The sequence below is a fragment of the Homarus americanus genome, unplaced genomic scaffold, assembly GCF_018991925.1.
Source record: "Homarus americanus isolate GMGI-L3 unplaced genomic scaffold, GMGI_Hamer_2.0 scaffold13846, whole genome shotgun sequence".
Lineage (NCBI taxonomy): Eukaryota > Metazoa > Arthropoda > Malacostraca > Decapoda > Nephropidae > Homarus > Homarus americanus.
This window is the reverse complement of record NW_024757805.1, coordinates 239,037-261,209: the sequence shown is the minus strand read 5'-3', so window position 1 is coordinate 261,209 and position 22,173 is coordinate 239,037. Positions and strand designations below refer to the sequence as shown.

The 22,173-nt window shown below is 42.2% G+C and overlaps 1 protein-coding gene across 8 annotated transcripts in view; it reads left to right on the top strand.

Annotated features, from left to right (window-relative positions):
• The window catches only part of LOC121857817, a 273,121-nt gene that overhangs the window by 239,061 nt on the left and 11,887 nt on the right, over positions 1–22,173 (top strand). For 7 of the 8 annotated variants that reach the window (XM_042354070.1, XM_042354071.1, XM_042354075.1 and 4 more), the window contains 5 exons: positions 17,558–17,809; positions 18,449–18,704; positions 18,881–18,922; positions 19,365–19,572; positions 20,917–21,131. In XM_042354070.1, the coding sequence (XP_042210004.1) occupies positions 17,558–17,809; positions 18,449–18,704; positions 18,881–18,922; positions 19,365–19,572; positions 20,917–21,131 (973 nt within the window). The remainder of the gene's footprint in view (positions 1–17,557; positions 17,810–18,448; positions 18,705–18,880; positions 18,923–19,364; positions 19,573–20,916; positions 21,132–22,173) is intronic. The other variant, XM_042354073.1, reaches the window with a different exon arrangement.

The following is a 22,173-nucleotide window of genomic DNA, read 5'->3' as shown; positions in this document are numbered from 1 at the left end:
GGTAACAGTGAGGGGGAGGTGGGGGGTGAGGTAGCAGTGAGGGGTGAGGTAGCTGTGAAGGGAGGTGGGGGTAAGATGGCTATGAGGGGAGGTGCTGCCAGGCCTTCGGGAGGTTAGGTGTTGTGAGGGGACGAGGGGAAGGTTTGGTTGTTAGAGGGGAGATGAGTAAATGGTTGGGAGAGGTGATGGACTGTGCAAGGGGAGGATTGAGTAAGGTAGTGAGGGTTGGTGAGGAAGGCAGGAAGTAAGGATGGGTGACTTAGTGTGGTAGGAGGGATTAGTTAAAAGGTTGGAGAGTATATTTAGTAGTTTAGCTTTACCCTAAAACGTAAATAAGATGTAAATGTAACCAAACAAAGGAAGACTTGGACACCTGTCTGTTTGTCTTTATTTCCATACACCTGAAGTACGTGCTCAAGCCCTTACCTGTAACCCTCACAGGTACCTCCCAACACCCCTTCACGCACTCCTTAGTTCTTATTCCCCTCACCCTCTTACTACCCTTCTCACTGCTTTATTCATCCTTCTCTTCCTCACAACCCCTTACTACTCCTTCTTCCTCCTCTTCCTCTCTCACTTCTCCTCATCCTCTCTCACTTCTCCTCATCCTCACAACCTCTCACTCTTACTCCTCTCCTCACTCTACTTCATTCTACCCCTCTTCCATCCCTTCTAATCGTGAAGACAATTTGTGTGTGTATGGTACAGTGGATTATGGCAGAAACACAGTTACCCCTGCCCTCTGGAACAAAGAAAACGAGAGTAGCTCAGATGGGATTAAAGACACTGGTTATAGATGACAAGGCATCCTGTTTCCCATTTTCTTTGCTCGCATGAAAACATTTGAGGATTGTGTTAAGGGGGTTGGTATTTTTAGGGTGGCGTAAAGAGTTAGATCGTCTGTTTACGCACGCACCTCTCCTGGGACCAAGGGCTATTTGCGCCTCCATAAAGGTGAATTATTTACTCCAGGAAGAGTAACGCTGCTCCTATATACACACACACGCTGGACGAACGAGACTTCCATTTACTTGATACATCTCTCACACCAAATCCGGAATGAAATAGTGAAATTTATTTGTTTTAGTAAATTATTGTATTTTAGTGTAGGCAAATTTCATTAAAAAATACCAATTAAGTTAAAATGAATTCATTCTGGACTAAGGCTTCGAGTCTGTGTACTGATGCTCATTTGTTTGTTTAACGCTTGTCAATAAGGTGAGCGAGCTACTGATATTACTGTATGAGTGTATATATTAAAAGCTCCTTCCCTTGCTTGCTTGCTTACCTACCTCTGACATCCTAATATAGACCATGGCCTCTCAGCTACTATCACCCATTCATCGTCTCAGAAATCCACCATGAGCTCTACAGTACGTGTTGCCCTCTTGGACGCCTATAATACTTTACGCTTCGTTGGTCACAGGCTGTATGAAGTAGGGGTGCACAATAAACTAACCCCCGAGCCTGCTTGGGGAAAATGTAAGATGTTATTCTCCCTGCCAACATCATTCACTTATTTCTCTTTTCCTTCCAATCTTTTCTCCCCCTCTCCTTCATTCCGCCTCCCCCCCTTCCATTGTTTTCTCCTCTACCTCCTCTTCATATCCTCTTTACCCTCTCTTTTTACATTTTCCTTCCCTCTCTTTTCCCTTTCTCCCATTCTCTCCTTCTCCCCGTCCTCCACCATCATCTACCTCGCGGCTCTGCTGACGTAGCCACCACAGACCCAGTAGTGTGTGTTGATTCTCTTGATGACTTCACTCAACGTCAACACCATCACGCCTGCTTCGTTCATCCATACATTCATGTCTTGGAAACAATTTTGAACGTTCATACCAAGTGTAAGACGACGTCGAACGTGTGCTGATGAATATAAGACTGTTGAACGTTTACCGGTGGATATAAAGTTGCGTGAAACGTTTGCTGGTGAGTATAAGAATGTTTGACGGACTCTTTGTACTGTAGGGGTGGGGTGTGAGCTGGTGAAGATGTTGGTCCTACTCTACGCCTCGGCAAATTGTAGCACACACCACTCTTGACTTAGGATCAGTAGAGTCAGCATGTAGAAGTAATCGCCAGGGTCCAATGGGCTACTTGTCCTAATGGGGCCCTATTGAACCATTTAAGATTAGGGTCCAAGTGGAATGGGGCCCATTTGACTAATAAGCGTAGCGTTGATGCGTATGGTAGAGCGTATATTGATAAAGTGCAAAGATAGTGAATGTTGAAAGTTCTCTCGGCCGACGGTTCGATAAGTGGGAGGAGTTGGGGGGTGCTCCATAAACCATCGCGCTACTGCATAATGTAATCCAGCAGGACCGGAGGCAGCCGGCTGTGTAGCTCCTTCGTGGCCCCCCGGCACTCCCCGGTCTGTATAATGCTACCATTCCTCCCCCGCCTCGCTACCCACCCCGGTTTTCATTGCTTCCAGACACGTCGCTACGCTCCCCAACGCTCCCATGGACTCTGCCAATGCTCCCTTACTCTCTTTTTAACGCTCCCTGGCCTCCTGCGGTTCCCGGAAGCCCTACTTACAGCTGGTCAAGACTACCTATTGTGTACTGAATTCCGTCTCCCTTTCAGGCACTGTTTACCATCTTGTGTTATAAGCTTTCCGGCATTATCGACGCGCCTCTCCCCAGCCTCCTTTTTAATATTTATTTCACAACCTTGTGTATATAAGAATGTGTTATCGGTCCCTCACAAGCGGTAGTCACCAAATTTTCTTTCCCGGATCTTTTCAATGTCGGTCCATATTTTGACGGAAGGTTTTGTGTTCAGCCAATAGTGAACGAGGAAAGGTGATATAGAGGGTACAGTAATCATCCCAACTAGTGAGCTTTGTCTAAAGGAATTATTTAATTAGTGAGATTTGATTGTGTCGGTGAGCCGGGAATTCGACCATGTGCGTCCGTTGCTGGGGGTGCCTCAAGTGAGAGTTGATTGTTGTTTATGAGGCGACTAAACTGTGGATCACTTGGAGATGAATTACGGTGGGGTGGGATTAAAGTCGTGTGTTGAGGATTATTCTTAATTGGACTATAAGGATCGTATAATGTAGATAATCCTAAAACTGGCAAGAGAGTGTAGGGATGCTGCTGCTGATCCTCGCCCCACACGTGCTGGAAGAATGTATTCATCGCACTGAGGGGATGATTTTTCCCCCTTCTTTCCGTCTTGTGTGAAAGCGAGAGGGGAATAATTGAGGCAAAGGGGGAGTCAACGCGTCCTCCTACTCCCAGGGAGGGTGAGGCGAACACAAGAGGGGTGACAGTAGACTCACGTCTACCAGTTCCAGAGCTTCCGTTTTGTGGTGAGGTCGGGGGTGTGTTGTGGCCTTGAAGATGTCTTGGTGGATCTGGCCCACTGAACTTTACCTTATGGATTCGGCGTGATGAATGTGGCCATGTGGATAGTGTCTGTTGGACCTGGTCTAGTGCTCCTGGTTCAGTAGATCTGGCCTAGTGGACCCATCGATACGTGAAGAAACTAGACGACCGGAAAACAAATGACAATAAAAGATGTAATTGGAATTAGTGTAAGAAATGTGTCGAGTGTGAGGCGTCATACAGGGCAGCCACAACACACGCCCCATCAACCGAGTGTCTCTACCTGCCAGGGTTTACAAGACAGAAACGTGAAGCCTTGTGAAAATAATTGGAACAGTGAGATTAACAGACTTATCGTCGAGATTGTTTTGTCCCCTTCTCTTGAGCCCCTCACACTCTCTCTCGCTCTCTCAAGGGTCGTGGAGGGGAGACGTCAATTGGCCTTAGTGGTGTAGGTAGTTGGTTAACAAGGGCGGCTCAACACAAGGCTTTCTCAGCCCCCAGCTATAGAAGGGCACCAGCTATAGCTGGTGCCCTTTGGTTTATTTATATACGCTTCCCAAAATGAATTTATCTTATTCGTCGTTGATATAAGATAAACAATTAATATATATTAGATGAAGTTATTGTATTGTATAAAATTATTATATTTTTCGAGATATAATATTTGATTATTTTGTTTAATGAAGTTTTAAGTGATATATTTTCTTCATCTTAAAGTTGTTTTAACTTTTTCCACGAAGATTGAAGTGTTATTACGGGTTGGTTGGTGAGTATCTCCCGGGATTTCATTTTTGTGGTGCGTATGTGTTGGGGAGGGGGGGGTGAATCATATGAACGAGAGGTTGGCAGCTAAAATTAAGTAGTGGTGTGGTGATGAAGGTCATGTTGTGAGTGCCTGGGGCAAGCTGGAGGAGTGTTTGGCGAGCGTGCTGATCTGGCGCCCTGACAGGTCTTCCTCGTCCCTCTTCCACATCTTGACACACCTTCCACATCTCGACGCAGCTCTTCCGATGACTTCCACCGGCCTTCCGAAGACTCCTCTCTCCATATTCCAGCTGCTGCACTTCCACCGAACTTCTGCTGTCTACATCTGCTTCTTCCTCCATCGTCAGTACCACCACTACCAGCGTCCACTCCACCATCATCATCCACTCAATCACTACACACAACATCCACTACAGCCAGGCTCACGGTATCACTAAGGGTTACCACCAACACCTTTACGCATCAAAGCCTTGAGAGAAATGAAAGCGTGAGGTCGTGTACGTAATCCACATTGTTGTCTAATGTTATCTGTAAATCTATTCACCGAAGGCCTCGTCCTCCCCTCCTCAAAGATTGTTTGAACTGTTGAAGGTTATACAGGATGGGGAAACAACTTGGTAACACCGGACAAATAGCTGTTGTTAGTGTGTCCCAACAGGGTTATAGAGGAGTGTGTTTGCCGCTAGATGTCAGAAGGGGTCGAGAGGGAGGGAGGGAAGAAGGGTGCTCGGGTCATCAGCTTATTTCTCGTGTACGTGTGTTATCTCCACCGGCCCGACCCACACACCAAACACCGCTCCGCATCCTAACTCTCATCTCCTGTGTTCACTTCTCCTCCTCCCGCTGCTGTTTTTTGGCTGCATTTGCCTAGCCCAATTTCCGCCTTTCCTCACCTGCCGAAAGAAAGTTTTCGCACGAGAGGGGTTTTTTCTTATCAAAGTCAAGTAAACGCGAGTCAAAGGGCAGTAGTTGGTCATCCTGGACGTGCATTAACGAAACCATCCATCTAGAGTGGCCTGGTAGTCGTTTTATCTTGGCATAAATGATCTGACTTTATTAAAACAAATTTCGGAATAATACTGAAAATAAATATAACCGCTCGCAGGATCGCCGACAATATCATCTTGGTCTTGTGGTCGAGATTCTGAAGAGGTCAGGCAATTAAAGTTATGTAGAAACACGTCAGGTTTTAGTGGTCGAGGAAGGTGTGGTAACCAGTTATATAATGACTGTTGGTTGCTTCAGGTTAGAATGGGTTAGATTACGTTGTGTGTGTGTGTGTGTGTGTGTGTGTGTGTCACTTGGAGATGGGGGAAAGTATCCTTAAGGTAAGCTTCTGTATCTTAGTGATGCTTTGAGATGCCGAGACCCGATCACAGTAAGTTCCTTGAGGGCTCTGGACTCTCCTCTTCCTGACTACTATCTCTTCCTCTCCTGTTGTGTCGGATCTCGCTCCTATTCCCAAGGGTGACGGCCAGAGGGATGAACCTACGTGCTTGGGGGTGAGGAGGCGGTGGTCGTGAGAGGAGTGGGAGAATGAAAAAGCGTGCTAGGGGGGCAGGTGACGGTCGTAAAGGGTAGAATAAAGGGGGGGGGGTTGACGGTCGTAGGGGGCTAGAAGGAAGGTGCGTGCTGGGGGATGGTTGTAGGGGGTGTGGTAGAAGATAGGTGCGTGCTGGGGTGGGGGGAGGGGTGAAGCGTGCGTGCTCCAGCATACTTGTCCGCTCTTTTGAAACCGAAGCTCAACACCTCGGATTTCGTGGGAGGAATTCATATCTTGTTTCGCAAGGGATAATGTAACGGTTCTGTTGTATTAGGATGGGTACAGATGGTTATGTAATGGTGGTGGTGTTAATATCGGGTTTTTCACCTTTTTTCTGTATGTTAACGATTAATGTGGTTCATCTGTACTTGTCTAATTGTGGACTCGTTCAATTTTGTTTATTCATTAGTCATCTGGTAATATTCATCTTTGTTGTATTATTATAATCTCTTGTTCATTGCATTCATTCTTCTGATTCTTGTAATAAATTGTCATTCATTCACCGTGTGTCGTAGTATACTCGTTCATTCATCTCATTCATTCAACTTTTGCATAGTCATCTCACTTGCTCGGCTTTGAGAGATAAAATATGACTAAGTGAGAATTTTTTAGTCTCCCAGCCCCAACTTACTACAGTGTTATATTTGCCGTTAGTATGAGGTAATGTCTAGCCCTTGACGCGTGGAAGTGTTAGATGTTGTGTTAGTAATGGGATTTAAAGTAGTAGAAATAGTGGTAGGTGTTATTGTGGTTGGGGAGTGGTGACGGTGGTGATATGATAATAATTGTGGTGTGTAGTAGAGGTGTGGGGGGGTTGTTTGTTGTGGTATTAGTGGAGATTTGTTGTAGTAGAGGGTAGAGGTTAAATGTTGTGGATGTAGCAGCAGAGATTGGGGCCAGGGTCGTGGTAGAAGCAGCAGCAACGGTAACCACAACAAACTTCCACGAGGGACACAGTTCTCTGCATGGATGACCTCGTCACAGAAAATGGGAAAAATTACTAGCGCGTGATGGCGTCATATATTTAGACCACTTAATCCATTTATCTCTCCTTTTACATTTTGCTGTGTAAGATATTAATGAGCGAGTTCCATTACAGAACATAAGGCTTTTAATCACAAAGATAGATTTGAGAAGCTCGGGGAAATTACTCGTTTGGTGTCGCATCGTCCAAATTGGGAATGTCGAGCGATTAGGCAACAATGTTAGTATATTGTCCCTCGCAGTGCCAGTGTAGCAGCAGCACAGGTGCTCTTACTCTTAGTCATAGCCTGGCACCTGTGAGGGGAGGGTACGATGCGCTGCTCTCCCAACGTGACTTACGTACCTGGAATCAGTAACCTGTTTCGGTGATTCATCCCTCAAGAACGTGGGCTAAGGTTGGACCCTCAGTGTGTCTGTCGCAAGTGGAATGATAAATCGGTACTGGAAGTTACATGGAGAACACGAGTTATCAAACCTATATGCTGGAATAAAGTGATGTAATATTATGGAGGTAAAATTGGCCTCATTGATGCATTGCCAGACGTGTGAAAATCGAAGAAGAAAAGTTCACAAATATGGGATCTATTTTTCCAGTGATTTTCAAGTGTGTGGTCCTGATTCACTAAGATCCAGTACATTAAGTTTGTGACCTAACTGGTGCTACGTGAACGTATCTAGTTAGTGTGATTTAGATTACATTTTGGACGTTATCGTTGTACCAGAACTGAACTGAAGTGAAGTGAAGTGTGAGATACAGTTCTTATTTGTCCTGTTATGTGGAAAACTTAACGTACGAAGCTTTAGAGAATCTGTGCGCAGAATTTTGTCTCGTTTGTGAAGAATTTGTCGAAACTTTAAAATGTTACTATATTACAACCTTTTTTTTTTATTAATATTACTATAACATTTTCTTATTAATAGTGGTTTAGCAGTGACTGGCTATAGCAAACTCTGTGGTAATGTGCTCAGAATAGAAAGTTTTATTTTAACTAGAAAGGTAGATTTCGCGTTAGGGTGTCTAATCGTCAGGTGATCCAATAACACTAACAATGATTGAGCCTTGATTTAGGAGCTCCCTGGGCACTGTTGATAAGACATCTGATAAACATTGACATATTGAGATAACGCGGAACACAACCCTGATATGTAATGCTGTATGTATCTTTTGCATTAGGGGGAGTAACGTGTGGTGTGTGTGGGTGGATCTTTCTTGTGTTGTTAAGGGTAAAAAAAAAGTCTTCGTTCTAATGAATGGTTTGTGTTTGTGTGGATTTTTCCCTTTTTGTTTTGCTTGTTTCCTTGTTTTGTTGTTTCCTTTTTACTTGTTTACTTTTTCTTGTTTCCTTTTCCCTGTTTTGTTGTTGCCTTTTTTTGTTTCCCTTTTTTGTTTTTCATTTCCTTTTTCTTGTTTTGTTGTTTCCTTGTTTTGTTTGTTTCCTTGTTGGTGGGAAATTTACAAGTGTGTGGAATAATTATGTGTGAGTTGTATTGTGTTGCCGCACTTATGAACAGATGACATTGTTAGTTTTTTTTTTGTTCTGTATTAATATTTTTTTTAATGTTAATTATTTGTTTATATTCACCTTTGACCTTGTATGATAAATGTGTGTTTGTTTGTTTGTTTTGATGTTTTGATGTTTTGTTAAGACCGAGTTTATTTATTTTATTTTTAGTGTGTGTGTGTGTTTTCTCAGCCCTGAAGAGAGATAAATTTGGCCTCGTGGATTGAGTTTCTCTGTGGAAGATTTCATTTTCTTTGACAGTGGAAGGGAGAGGGTGGAGCTGGAGGGAGGGGGTGGAAGGAGATACTGGATGGTGTAGTGGAGTATGGTGCTTGTTTCCAGTGCCACCATTATCACCACCCTGGCACCACCGCTATCACCACTTAGTCACCACTATTCACTATCACCTTGGGCACCACCACCCGCGTGCCTTCGTCACCAGGTAGAGCACCAGGCAAGCGGACGTGTAAACTCACACCATAATGATCACACGGTCACCAGTGTTTACAAAGCTGGTGCATCACGCCTCACCACTATACCATACGTCCTTGGCTGTAACGATGAGGGTGGTGGTTAGGTGATGGTGGTGACGCAGTAATATTGTATGGTGTGTGTGGGGGGGGGGTTTATAAGTGTAGCTAGTCCATGGTACGGGTGTAGGGGGGGGGGCGGACAGTTACCTGACAGTGGTTTCAGAAGGTGTGTCTCGCCCCTCCCCAGTTCGCCTCCTCGCCTGGTCGTCTTCATTGTTGTGTGGTCATCCAAGATGTAGGAAGTCACCGGGTGTAGACTTATGAAAGGTAAGGAGGAGGGGGGGTGGTGGTGTGAGGTACTGGGGGACGGGGTGGTAGTGTAGTCGAGGGGTGTTACGCGAGGGTGTACCGTACAGTGGTGGTGGTGGTGTGGCGTATCAGGGATTGGCGTAGTGTTTTGCGTTAGGGGTCGATGCTTCGATGCTCTCACGCACAAAACACACACACACGCTAATCTCTCTCCCATTAAGCCCTCTCATCAACACCCCCCCCCCTTACACAAACTATAGAGATCTAAGCTGTGACCATCTTAAGTAAGGTGTTAACGTCTTCAGGTCGTTGTCATGGCGACTGATAAAGAGTCGACAATCCCATCCCGGGAGTGAATCAGCGACAGTAAACTTGTGCGTGACTGTACGGGTGGGGGGGAGGGGGTCGATCATGGGGTTTCAATATCTCGTGTGAATTGTATACCTGTAGGTGGGTGGGTGGGGGAGGGACGAGGCTTCTTGCTTTAGTTTAATTTATCTTCCTCTTTTGTAAAGATCCTCACATAGATTTGTTAGTTATTATTGACAGGGGAAGAACGTTGTGCTATGGTTTAATGTATTTGATGGGCAGCGTGGGCTTTCTGGTGCAGCTGTTCTGACCACCACCACCTCTTCCAAGCTTATTTAGGCCAGGACATGCAGGTTACCTGACTACGTATTGACCCTGTACACACCATCCGTCGTGAGTGTGTTGTGAGGAAGTCTTGAGTCTCGTGAATGTTTGTTTGTTTTTTGTAGAGAAGGAAAATCACCCGACTACCTGCTACTATCAACGGACAAAATATAATAGTTACACCTACTTAGATCATCATCATCATAAAATTTCTAGGTAAACTTTAATGCAAGATTAATAAAAACATACAAAATATCAGGCAAAGAACCAATCAAGACTAATAAATTGGCTTTTAGCGACCTCTGGCCGTATGGCAGCGAGCTACAGGAAGTTAAAACGTAAAATGCACAGCTCCTTTGACAAAGGAAGTGCAAGCATTCTTGAGGGAGCCTGATGTGTCGATAATTCTTCTGTAAGATGAATGAAGTCAACCTGCATATTGTATATAATACTTTAAGTATATTGCGAGTGTGCATTATTTGTTGTTGTGAGTGAGCATAAGTTATGAATCTTTGTGTGTGTGTGTGTGTGTGTGTGTGTGTGTGTGTGTGTGTACACAAAACGTATACCATTATTTCTAATTATTAATAAGCTAGCTGTAAGATAATTCGTACATATCACGTTTATGTAATAAACCAAATAATCAACAAAGAGTCTGTTATAGACCATATTTTAACATTATAATTGTGACGATCGATATACTGGAAGCTGAACGGATTTGAAATCGTGTTTACTTGTCCGTAGAATTTTATCCGGGATTTCTCGGTTTGGGTCCAAAGCCTCGGTATTAAGTTATGAGAGTAGTGTGAGGGCCTCCAGTCTTGTCAATGTGTGTTGAGGGTGTATGAAGAACCCCAGTTTCTCGTGGGTTTGTTTTGAGAGTATGTAAGTCTTAAGCTTTTTGAGTACGTGGTGAGAGTGTTTTGTTGAGTCCTAAGCCTCTTTGAGAGAGAGAGAGCAGCTTTAGTGGTGGTTGTGGTATCCCTGGGGATGCGCCATAGGATGAGAGGCCACACCCAAGACGTGTTGGGGGGGTAAGGGAGAAGGAAGGAAGGAAGACGAGGTCTTTACAGATTCATGGAGAGGAGGGAGGGGAAGGAAAAACGGGTGGACGTGGCTCACAGACGAGGGATAAGGAGGTACAAACTCCAAGACGAGAGGAGGAGGATGAGGAAGGTGTCGTGGAAAGTGGGAGAAAAATGCATTCAATTCATATTACGAAGTAGGAAAATAGGAACAAAAATCCAGTTTCAAAAGTTAGCCGAGGAATCGAAAATATTTTGCCGAAATGTAAACAAGAGCCAATCTCTGCCATAATCACGTTAACTTTGGCAGAGTTCAGAGAAACCCAATTCTTGTAATCAGCTTGAAGAAGACTTGAGAAACACTGGTGGAATTGGGGGTTATTTTGTTGGTTATGGGATGTAATACTGTGTTACTTTTTTTTTAGTAGTTTGAGGTTTTGGTGGGTTAAGCTATCGGGGTTTTGGTGAGTTTGGTTATAAAGTTGGTTTAGGTTATGAGGTTGATCTTGAATTATGAGGATGGTGCCTGACACATCAGTCATACATATACAACTACTCACCAAATTCTCTCCCCCTCCCAACATCATCACCTCGCGTCTCACCATCGTAGTTCCTTCCATTGAGGAGGCCCATTGTCCATCTTAATAAAGGTTTACACATGCTCCACATACTCGCCTCCCCACGCAATTTGCCGGCCATTGTTCGGGAAGGCAGACAGGACACGCAATGTAGAGCAAAACGGAGAGGCTGGCCAGGTAAGTAGGTGGTTGTCGTCCCCCCAGCGCCAACAGGAAGTAATCTTGTGGCCAACAGGTTGTCGATGACTCTCTTATAGCCTCTACCCGCGTACTGTTGCTCCGCCGATTGTTATATCTCTTTAAATTGCGTTTGGTTGACCGTGTAAATTTTAGAAGCGTGGGGGTCGTAAACCTACAGCAGTCCTCCTGGGCCTCTCAATGTAGGTTGTACGATTTGGAGACGGATTTTGTGTTTTTTTTTTTTTTTTTTTTTTGCCATTTGTTATGTAAAGGATGTTCAGGCACCATCCTATAATTCAAATTGTTTATAACCTAAACCAATTTATGTAGAAACTCACAAAACCCCAACCTTAATGAAAAAACCTAAAATAATAAAAAATAAACTTATTGGCCCATACCAACCAATACCCCCAACCCCAGTGACCTAAGCTTCTTCAACTGATTGAAGAATTATGTTTCGAGTTAAATTCTCGTGTTTGGCAGTTTTGCCTTTTTTTTTTCCAAAAAAGTCTATTTCGCAATCTAAACTGTTTTTGTTCCATTGCTACTTCGTCCATGATTGAATGATTTTTCCCTTTCCACGCACCTTCCTATCCCCTCACTCTCGTCTGGAGTTTGGCCTTTACCTGTCTGTAGCCTCATTCTCCTTTTTCTTCCCCTCTCCTCTCATATTGTCAGATTCTATTCCTTCCTTCCTTACCCTTACCCCCAATTGGTGGGTTAACCTATGTATCGTGTGTGCAGTGGGATACCGTTTTGGGCTAAAAGCTGCTCACTGGCTCTCTCTGATGCTTCTCTCTCTTCATCAACTCCTCCTATATATATATATATATATATATATATATATATATATATATATATATATATATATATATATATATATATATATATATATATATATATATAATAATGATAATAACTGGGGTCTTATACACCCTCCCCTAGTTATAGAGTATTGGTTGTACAACCTAACATAATTAAACGATTTTAGGAATAAAGCAAGTGAAAACTACGAAAACAAAACACGATTTAAGATCCGTTCGGCTTCCAAATATCGATCGTCAAATTCTATGCAAAATATGGTTTAACCTCATTGTACAGGTTTCTAATAAGCGGATAGTCGTCATTCTTTCAGAATTATTATAATTGAAATAATGATTGTTTTTTTGTACCATTCACCACTAACAAACAACCAACACTACTACACCTAAATCATCTAATTTAAACCACACCACCACACTACAGTTCACACATGGAAGAAGATTATTTTGTTTATACACCTCGATCATACCTGAGACTTCATTCATTTATACACCTGCGCATCAGCTTTGCATCGCTTTCGCTGCCACTCCTCCGTCTCTCTAATGGGAGAAAGTTTCAGATCTAAGATGCGTTTAACCTGTCTGTACTTAGAAAAAGGTGTGTACTAATATGTCAGGTAACCGGGATTAGTCTTGTCAATTCATAATCTAACTCTGAGGATTTTATTTAAATAGAAGGAGTTACAATTATATCCATTCTGTAGATTACGGTGACCAGAACTGAACCGCCGTAATGTTAAGATGGTCACAGCTAGGGATGTGTTTGTGTAGGGGGGGGGGTGTGGTGAGAGGAGCTTATATAGTAGTAGGTAGCGTGTGGTGTGATTGTGCGTGAGATGCATCGAAGTGGTCGTTATGGTGGCAAAACACTACGCCAATCCCTGATAGCCACACACACCACAACCCTCGTACGGTACACCCTGCGTAACAACCCCTCGACTACATCTACCACCCTGACTGAATGACCTGGTAGATTGTTTGGTTGGCTGAGTGGTTTGTTGGCCGACTGGCTGGTTAATTGGTTGACTGACTGACTGGTTTGTTGGGTGTCTGGTTGCTGTTTAGAAGACTTTCAATCTCCGGGGCGAAATTACTTACATTATGCCATGAGAAACGGCACCATATAGAGTAGCGTTAAGTGGCTGTGAGGAGTTTGTTAGTTCAGGTGAGGTGAGACACCCTACCAGGTGAGGAAGGTCCCACTTAGACAACTGCATCAATCACGACTTGACAGGAGGAGGAGGAGGCGGCTGGCTGGCTGGCTATCTTCGCTGTTTTTTGGGGGGGGGGGGGGGGGCGTTATCGTGAGTGTGTGAGAGGGGCATTAGCCGCCGGAGGTGTGGCTGTGGTGGGTGGTGAGACACTTCCTGCTACTGGTCTTGTCGTCGTAGTTCTTGGCCAGCTCTTATGGTTCCACATTTTTTTTCCATCTTAAATTATATATTGGGTTGTCTGTCCGTCTGGCCGTCTGTGTGTCACTAGTTTAGGAATGTCCCTGGCTGAGGCTCACTGGATCTGGTGCACCTGACGCCAGTGTGTGTGCGAGCGTTTGGTTTATGGCGAAGTCGTGGATATGAATGAACCTTCGGATAATAGGACGTAAGTGTGTGTGTGTGTGTGTGTGTGTAATGTGCAGTGTGTGTGTGTGTGTGTGTGTTTTGTAATAGGGCATGCAGTGTGTGTGTGTGTGTGTTGTAATAGGGCAGGCAGTGTGTGTGTGTGTGTGTGTGTGTGTTGTAGGGCAGGCAGTGTGTGTGTGTGTGTGTTGTAATAGGGCAGGCAGTGTGTGTGTGTGTGTGTGTGTGTGTGTTGTAATAGGGCAGGCAGTGTGTGTGTGTGTGTGTGTTGTAATAGGGCAGGCAGTGTGTGTGTGTAATAGGGCAGGCAGTGTGTGTGTGTGTTGTAATAGGGCAGGCAGTGTGTGTTAGCACAACTTCGTAGATGTAATCAATATGAGGAATTTGGTAGTAACGTCACGTCCGTCCACGCCGTCTCCCTGGACCACACACCTACGGCCGCCTTTCACATTCCTCACAGGTGTTGGTCACTCCCCTCTGATGTCTTAATATATCTCTCTTTAACATGTATTGAACACCAAATCTTGACTACAAGTATTACCCCGTTGAAACCTCATTAATCCTGTCTTATTATTATTATAACATGTGGCCACAAGAGGAAGTTTGAATATTATACTCCAATATGCACAAGAGACTAACATCCACAAGAGACGTATTAATCTAGTAACTAGGCCGTGACCTCATTGCCAGGTGGTAAACTATGCGACCTTCACAACAGGTGTTGACTAGATATGTGACATCTTATAGCAGATGATATTAAACCTCCACAGTTGATGTATCATTGAACAAGGTAACAAAAAACAAACAAACTACCTGCACCTGACGACGCTCTTGTAAAAATCGATAAATCTGTCAATCACGTTGGTGTAGAACAGGTAAACAGCATGTCCGAGTTAGAATGCCGCACCACACAGGTATAGTACAGTACAGCTGATAACCTTAAGTCAATGGCACCTGACTCGCCTGCTGAAGACCGTCGTGCAGTTGGTTGTGATAGTGATAGGCCAATGACGTAGAGCGAGAGTTGTGCCCCCGTCTATGTCATACCTACCTGTGTTAATGGTGATATTGATTACTACCGGCGTCCCCAGCAGAGGTGTACTAATTTTAGTTGTCAGTATGTGTGTGTGTGTTGTGTCGGGGGTTGTGTCAGGTGTAAAGGGCTGTATTCGAGATGTGCTAGCTACAAGGGGGGGGGGTGTATTTGGGGAGGTATCAGGGATTTGGGTATGTGTTGGGGCCTGCCAGGTGTAGGGTCGGGGATGATTTATCGCATTGACGTGACTACAGGCAGGCAAGGTAAGACACACTTATGTCAACCTTATTACTATTATTATTAAGCTGTATTAAGTTACCCATGTAAACAGGTGAACATACACATACATGTTTAGATGTAATATTGTAATTTTGTTATTTATATTGAAGGTCTCGCTCAATCTTAACGTACCATATCACCGTCTTGGTTGGGATCAGGTCGCCTCTTACTGAGTGGGTGTCACAACCTCATTATCAGGGTGATAGAACGTCATACCGTTGTGACTCGGTTTATCTTATCGTAGATGTGCGTTATCTAGAAAAAACGAAAAAACGAACAATTTGGGAATTATACCGTACCTACCATTACACTGGGCGGCCGGCCATTACTGGGGTAGTGTTTTAGTTGAGGTTATTATGACGGTGTAGTGAGATGATCTCGTGAGTGGGGAGTTATTTCGGATCACCTGAAGATTAATCCTTCAGCAGTTAAAATCTTATTTGGTGGAAGTTTTATTGGTGGTTTGACTGCTTTGGGTTAACGTAGGGAGATGTAGTGAGGAAATGGGTTGTACCTTGTAACGTAGACAAGCGTGTAGGCTTCGGTAGAGGTAAAGAATAATAAGAGTACATTCAGGACAACCACCGCGGTGTTACACACAACCTGAACCGAAACTTACGGTGTAGATCTTTGTTAGTGGTGGGGGGGGCGAGGTCAGTGGACTGAACGTTGATGTGACCCAGCACTGTCTCCCCCGAGGATGGCACACACACCGCACGCTAGCCACTCCTGGTGGACCCCTGGTGTCCCTGTGGTTTGTGTGCAGGGGGCGGATCCAAGAAGTTTGGGGTAGGGGAACAAAACGAGCCAACCCAGCTGGAGTTTTTATAGGGGGGTGCTGTAAGCCCCCATCACAAACCCGCGAATGGCAAGAGTCTACTGTAATATACTTCAAAACCTTCTCTCTTTTTTATAACAGTTACTTCTTGTTAATCTCTAATCTTTTTTTTTTCAATTCTTTGGGGGATTAATTGTACAACTGTCACCTTGAACCACGCTGACATCCTGGAGCACCCACCCACTCAGTCAGCTCCTCCACTCATCATTGTTAACATATCTTTATAATCTTCACCTCTCAGAATCTGTAGCGAACAACTCTGCCTCTGTCTAGTTTTGATTTAGGGGTTCCCATTTTTGCTTGACACTCATGATGTACTGTAAAGAGAAGGGAGAGAAATACAGTAAAGGGACGCCACAGAGTTAAAGAGGCCGTTTAATGGACAGTGTGTTTATCTCTCATCGACTCACGGAGTTAAAGAGAACATTTCAGTGGGCAGTCTCTATCTCTCGTCCAAAAATATTTATTTTAAATATATTTTCCTTATAAAGCTGAATTATACACAATAAACATTCTGAACATTTCACAATATTATTGTCTTTATCTTATTGTGGTGAAAATGTAGATGGAAATAGCGGAAGTATCCTAACATCAGAACAGTAACAACCTGATATTTACAGCAGGCTGCTGACTGTACTTATAATATACAGTATTTTACTTGTGTTGGCTTCACCGGTGGCAGCACACAACAGTGGTGAGTGGTCACTAGTCACCAATAAGATTCATAGAAAATGGTAGGGTAATGTTGCTGTAATAACACTAATGCGACTGTTGCACCCAAAGGGTTAAAATATGTGATGGTTGTTCAAGCAGCTGTGGTGATTGTGTTGCCTAATTAATATTAGAAGTAAAACAAAGGCTAAACAATGAAACGTGATAGTTATCAGTTTGACAATGGCTAACACAATAAGAACTAGTAATCAGATACTCGCACAAACTATGGGTCAAGTTCTTAATAGAATGTGGTCATTATTGTGGAAAACTGTGAATTGGACTACCATGGACGAAAATCCCATCGGCTCAACATAAATTTGGTGATCTAAACGATCCACCACAATGCTCAAGTTTATGCCTGGGTTAGTAAGTTTATTTTTGTTTCGTTTGTTTCTGAATTAACGTACTAACGTTAAAATGAACTGTATTTTCCTGCTGATAAACCTCCCCCCTCCCCCCACAGGTGGTAATAATGATGAATAATGGTTTCTCATTCTGACTTATTATTTTTATATAATAAACATTCCTTGTATTTAGATATTTTATTTATAGTATTTTGTTTCACTATATAGTTTAGATGTACAGTCACTCAAAAAAAATCTATAAAATTGTGTTGAAAAAATTACACAACACACGAAGGATTTTGACAAACCTACCGAGACAAAAGGAGTCGGTGTACATTCTGAAATTCATCATCCCCCCCCCCCCATAGAGATAGTTTCTTGAGTGACTGTACATGCAGGTTTCCTAATATGAATACTGTAGTAGGTCTGCATTAAGTATATTTGAATTTGTCATTAGTGCACTTATGCCATTGTGTGTATGAAACAAAATCATTTACGTAGTAAATTGGCTACAAGGTTTGTGTATTTGTCAATTGTTATTGTAAGTTTTTTGAGATTAAATATTTTGCTCTTTCTTTATTTTTTTCTCCATTATTCTCATATAAGTCTTTTGTGTTGCAGCTCGCGCAAGTCCGGCGGGAGCAGTGGGAGTGGAGAGGTGGGGCGCGGAACCCCCCGCCACAAGAGCACAGGGGGCAGTACACCCCGCCACTCCCGCAAGGGTCGGGAGCCACGAGACCCCGCCACTGTCATCTCGGCGCCTGAGATCGGCCTTGACAACATGATCAGTATGGTGGAGTTCGACCCCGGCCACCGCGAGATGGCCGTTGACGTGCCTGACTCATTCGTGGCGCGCACTAAGACTCCACCAAGGTAATTGTACTTCCCTTGATGCACACTGTACTGTTTATCTTCCCCATAAGGGTATCATCTTTTTCATTGAGACAGTTAAATGCCAACCATGTGCAAAACCAACTACCTTGTACGTCTCTTATATAGCAGAAATTATGGCTACTGTAAGCCAATCCTTATCAGTTCCTCGACCATTGCCCCACCATCCTTAACCATCTCACTCAACATTTTTGTAATTGATGCTATTTTCAAACATATTTTTCCTCTTAATTACCATATTCTTCAAGACTTAGTCATGTTATGAACACACAAGTGTGAGAGACTATACTACCCAGTAATAGTTTTGGGTAATATTTTGCTGCTTTAAGTTTCATAAATGGAGTAGTTTGCATCAGGATTTTTAAATTGGTGTGGATGAGGGACCTGTGGTGAAAAATGACCATGTGCCATCTGTAAGAAAGGTGTACTGTTGGCAGCAACTCGGTAATGTGTGACAAGTGTGGAAGGAAGGTGGGTACACTGGAAGTTTAGCACTTAATAAATGAAGTTGATACTTGTTCCCTTCAAACTTTAAAGATTAGCTGTCTGTATAATCTTATTTTTTTGGCTCCTAATTTCTTTAAGTAAATATTTTAACTAACACATTGTGTTATATTGCAGATACCCACCACCTAAGCCTCAGGGACAGCCCCTCACACCTATCCACAACAATAATAATAATAGCAGCAAGAGTAGCAAGAAGGGTGGTTCATCTGGTAGTGCCACACCACAGAATGGCACACTACCCAAGCCTACACCTCCCCCACGTATCCCAGACCAGCCCCAGAGATCGCCTCAGCTCCCTCCCTCACAGCAAGAGGGACTGATGCAGCAACCATCCACTCAAGAAGAGATAAACAGGATAAAGAAATATGAGGTATATTTACTTCTATAATACCTGTAATTTTATCGAATTGATATTTGGAATATTTGCAATGGCTGCTACCATTAAAAAAATTTTAATCATGGTTTTAAGATTCGGAAAGGGAAGTTGTTTGATTCCTTTAACTTTATTTTGAAAGCATTTTTACTGAGAAAAGGCTGATATCTTAGCTGCATTTCATCAAGGGAAAATCACAGGGAAGGATTTATGAGGTAAAATTTTTATGGTGAAAATGTTACATCATTTTAATTTGTCCACTTCTAAAATGTTGTTACGAGGGTAAGGGGGAAAAATGAGTAATTGAGACTTCTGACTGAAGATTGTCATTAAAAATATATATCTTGAGTGAAACTTTGGTGACATTTGATTATTGAGATCCAGACGGTTTCAAAATAAGAAATATGACTGTACACTTGTACAGATGACCTATTACGTATTTAAAAATACAACTTTGTTGTGAGACTGTTGTTAAAATTCAGTTTTACTGTAGGATATTTAAATATTTTATTTATGGGATCTGTAAGCGATTATTTGTAATGGGCTTCTGTGTTAAAATTTAATAGGGATCTTTCTGTGAAAATATGACTGGATTTTCAATTGAAATAAAACATTCATAGGGACTAAAACTTGATTCTAATATTTTGATTTATACAGGAGGAACTAAAAGTTCGGAGGGAGCGTGAGGAGCAAGAAGCCATGTTAAGGTCTTCATTACGATCATCCCAAAAACTGCAGCAACTCGCTAATAAACCAGTGCCAACTGGAGTTGTGAATGAGGGATTTTCAGTAGAGGAGTTGCAGGCAGGGGTGGAAGCCCAGGCTGGTGCTGAGACTGACACAGACACACCAAGCAAAGTCATAGGTATGGGAATTAAAATAATTTGAATCCATTGTGTATAACTGTCTTCCAGAGTAAAGCATTGAGAAATGCTTTTTTCTTGAGTACAGAACATATAAAAAGTTAAACTTTTTATTGATTTACTGTACAGTATTCTTTTTAGAATTCTTACTGTAAAGATTCCTTATTTAGAACTGTTTTATATTTTTATGTGAACACCATATTGTATTCTGGTTTGTACATCTTCATAAGTACTAAGTACTGTATCTGCATTTAAACTCATTGGCAAAAATATCTGCTTTGGAAATTTAAATAGTGTACACACACACACACACACACACACACACACACACACACACACACACACAGTCTCTGAAAGATAATTTTGTCATCAATGATTGGCTTCTTAAACATCCTGGTCATTGTGTTAAATATAAGTTTCTTTAGTTACAGACTGTGATATACTTCCACTTCCATCAAAGTATACTGCTTTCACCTTACGCTTAAATACCAGTATCAGTTTATTGTAAAATTAAATATTATTATGACACTCGGAATTTCCTGCTTAACTCCTGTGCTAATGGAACACCATTTTTAATATTTTAATATTGTACACAATTTTATTCAGCCTTGTACAGTGCACAAGGTGTTTATTAATAGCCTTTTCATGTTATGTTCAGTGTTGTGGGACTGTTTCTAGGTTGACAAAGTGTTCATTCATATGTCTGATAAACTCATGGTTACCACCTTGTGAAAGTTGGCTAGTAGCAACAGATGGATTTACACTAAAAGTCATGCATACAGTGGACAAGAGAAGCAGTTTAGTTTTGCAGGATCACAAAAAGCACAGTACAGTGGGTGCAACAGCAGTATACAGTACCTCTAAACACAACTGCAGTCATAGATTCGACTATCATGAAATGTCTTGCAAGAACTTTTTGAATTGGCTTATTTGGGATTAATGCTGTACAGTCAGGAGCATTAATTGCTACCCCTCTATCCGCTAGTTGCCAGAGCCACCACCAGTGAAGGCTGATATTGACACAATGCACCATCCCCAGGCACGGTAGTTCCAAAACTACCTTGCAACATTTAGACAGAGGAGAGGAAAGGGAGAAGGGTGTTTTCAATTGCCAGGCCTTCACTTGCCATGGCTCCAGCTACTGGAGGGAGGGGGGGAGGGTAGCAATTACTGCTTCTGACTGTACAGTACTTGTATAATTTTTTTACCATGTTCTTTAGATAGTTTTTTGTTTTTCCACTCGCCAGTCTTTTTGAGAGCTTCTGATCAACAGGCTTCTTGATTTTGTTTTTATTTTAATCATACTTTAGAAACCCTATTTACATTTAATATTGATTATTTTTCAGGCATCAATGAACTAATTCAGTCACTTCAAAGGATTCAGACGGTGCTTAAGTCTAACGGCCACCGGATTAGTGAAGACATGACTCTTGTGGCTCAACTTTTGACCAATCCAGAGTTCCAGAAGGTGCTGGCTGTTCACAATAAGGTGCAAGAAACGTGGTGTTTAAACCGACCCCCCACACCTGTCACAGACAATGCTCAAGAACTTTTAGTAGAGGTAATGATCCAACAGTTTTGTTAGCTAAAAATTGTTTTGTCCTTTGTAGTATACCAGTACTGCTTTATAATTTAAAATACTAGAATTAATAAAGATACATTAGCCCTTCTTTTTAAATATATATTTTTGAGAAGAACGTAATATATCTGATTATACGTAATTTGCTTAAATTTATTAATTCTGTTTCATCTTTCAATTTTAAGGTTTATGAAAGCTTTTCTGTAAATTGACATGTCTCTTTGCTGTTTAATTATGGCTTATCCAGCTTTCTTTGACACTTTTCTGCACTGTGTATACAGTTTAGTCAGTCAGCCATTAACTGGGTATGCCCTAAGAGGAGTAACTTTTTTTTATGAATGACTTTGGATTTTGTCCAAACTTGAAACAAATACAGTACAATATTCAGTGACATAATACAGTATACTGTAGTGTAACATGTTGTTTTGGAGCATTCTGGCCTCATAGTGATTGTTATGGAACCTAATTTGTCTGCTTAGGCCTTAGGGGATCATCACTTCTAGATGTCTTCATTATTTAATGATTGTGAAAATTGTATGGGTACCCGGTAAATGTTTGGCATTTTAACTTGATCATGAATTAGTTACTGTATTCATAAACATAAATTAAAATAATTTTCATGAACTAATCTCACACTTTTAAACAAAGGATTAGTAGAAAAGTAATGAATGCTTCTGTAGTTTGATAACTCCTCTGTGTTTGTTTTTTAGTAGATTCTTTATGATACCCGACTTTGAAGGAAACATTTTTATATTGAGGGTGGAAGATTGAGTACATCAATATATTTGCATTAAATGTTTAACCCCACTGTATGGCATTTCATATTCTCTAGCAAGTGTCTGTTCCATATAATTCAAGTACAGTATACAGTACAAAGTTTTTACTGTACTAGGAGGGAAGGTGAAAGATAGTAATTTGGCTAAATTTAGGCATACTCGAATTTTCACTATTTTGGATCAATCTGTGCTGAAATTAGTTTGGTACATACAAAAATGCATAAGTCAGGCATATGATATGGTTGGGG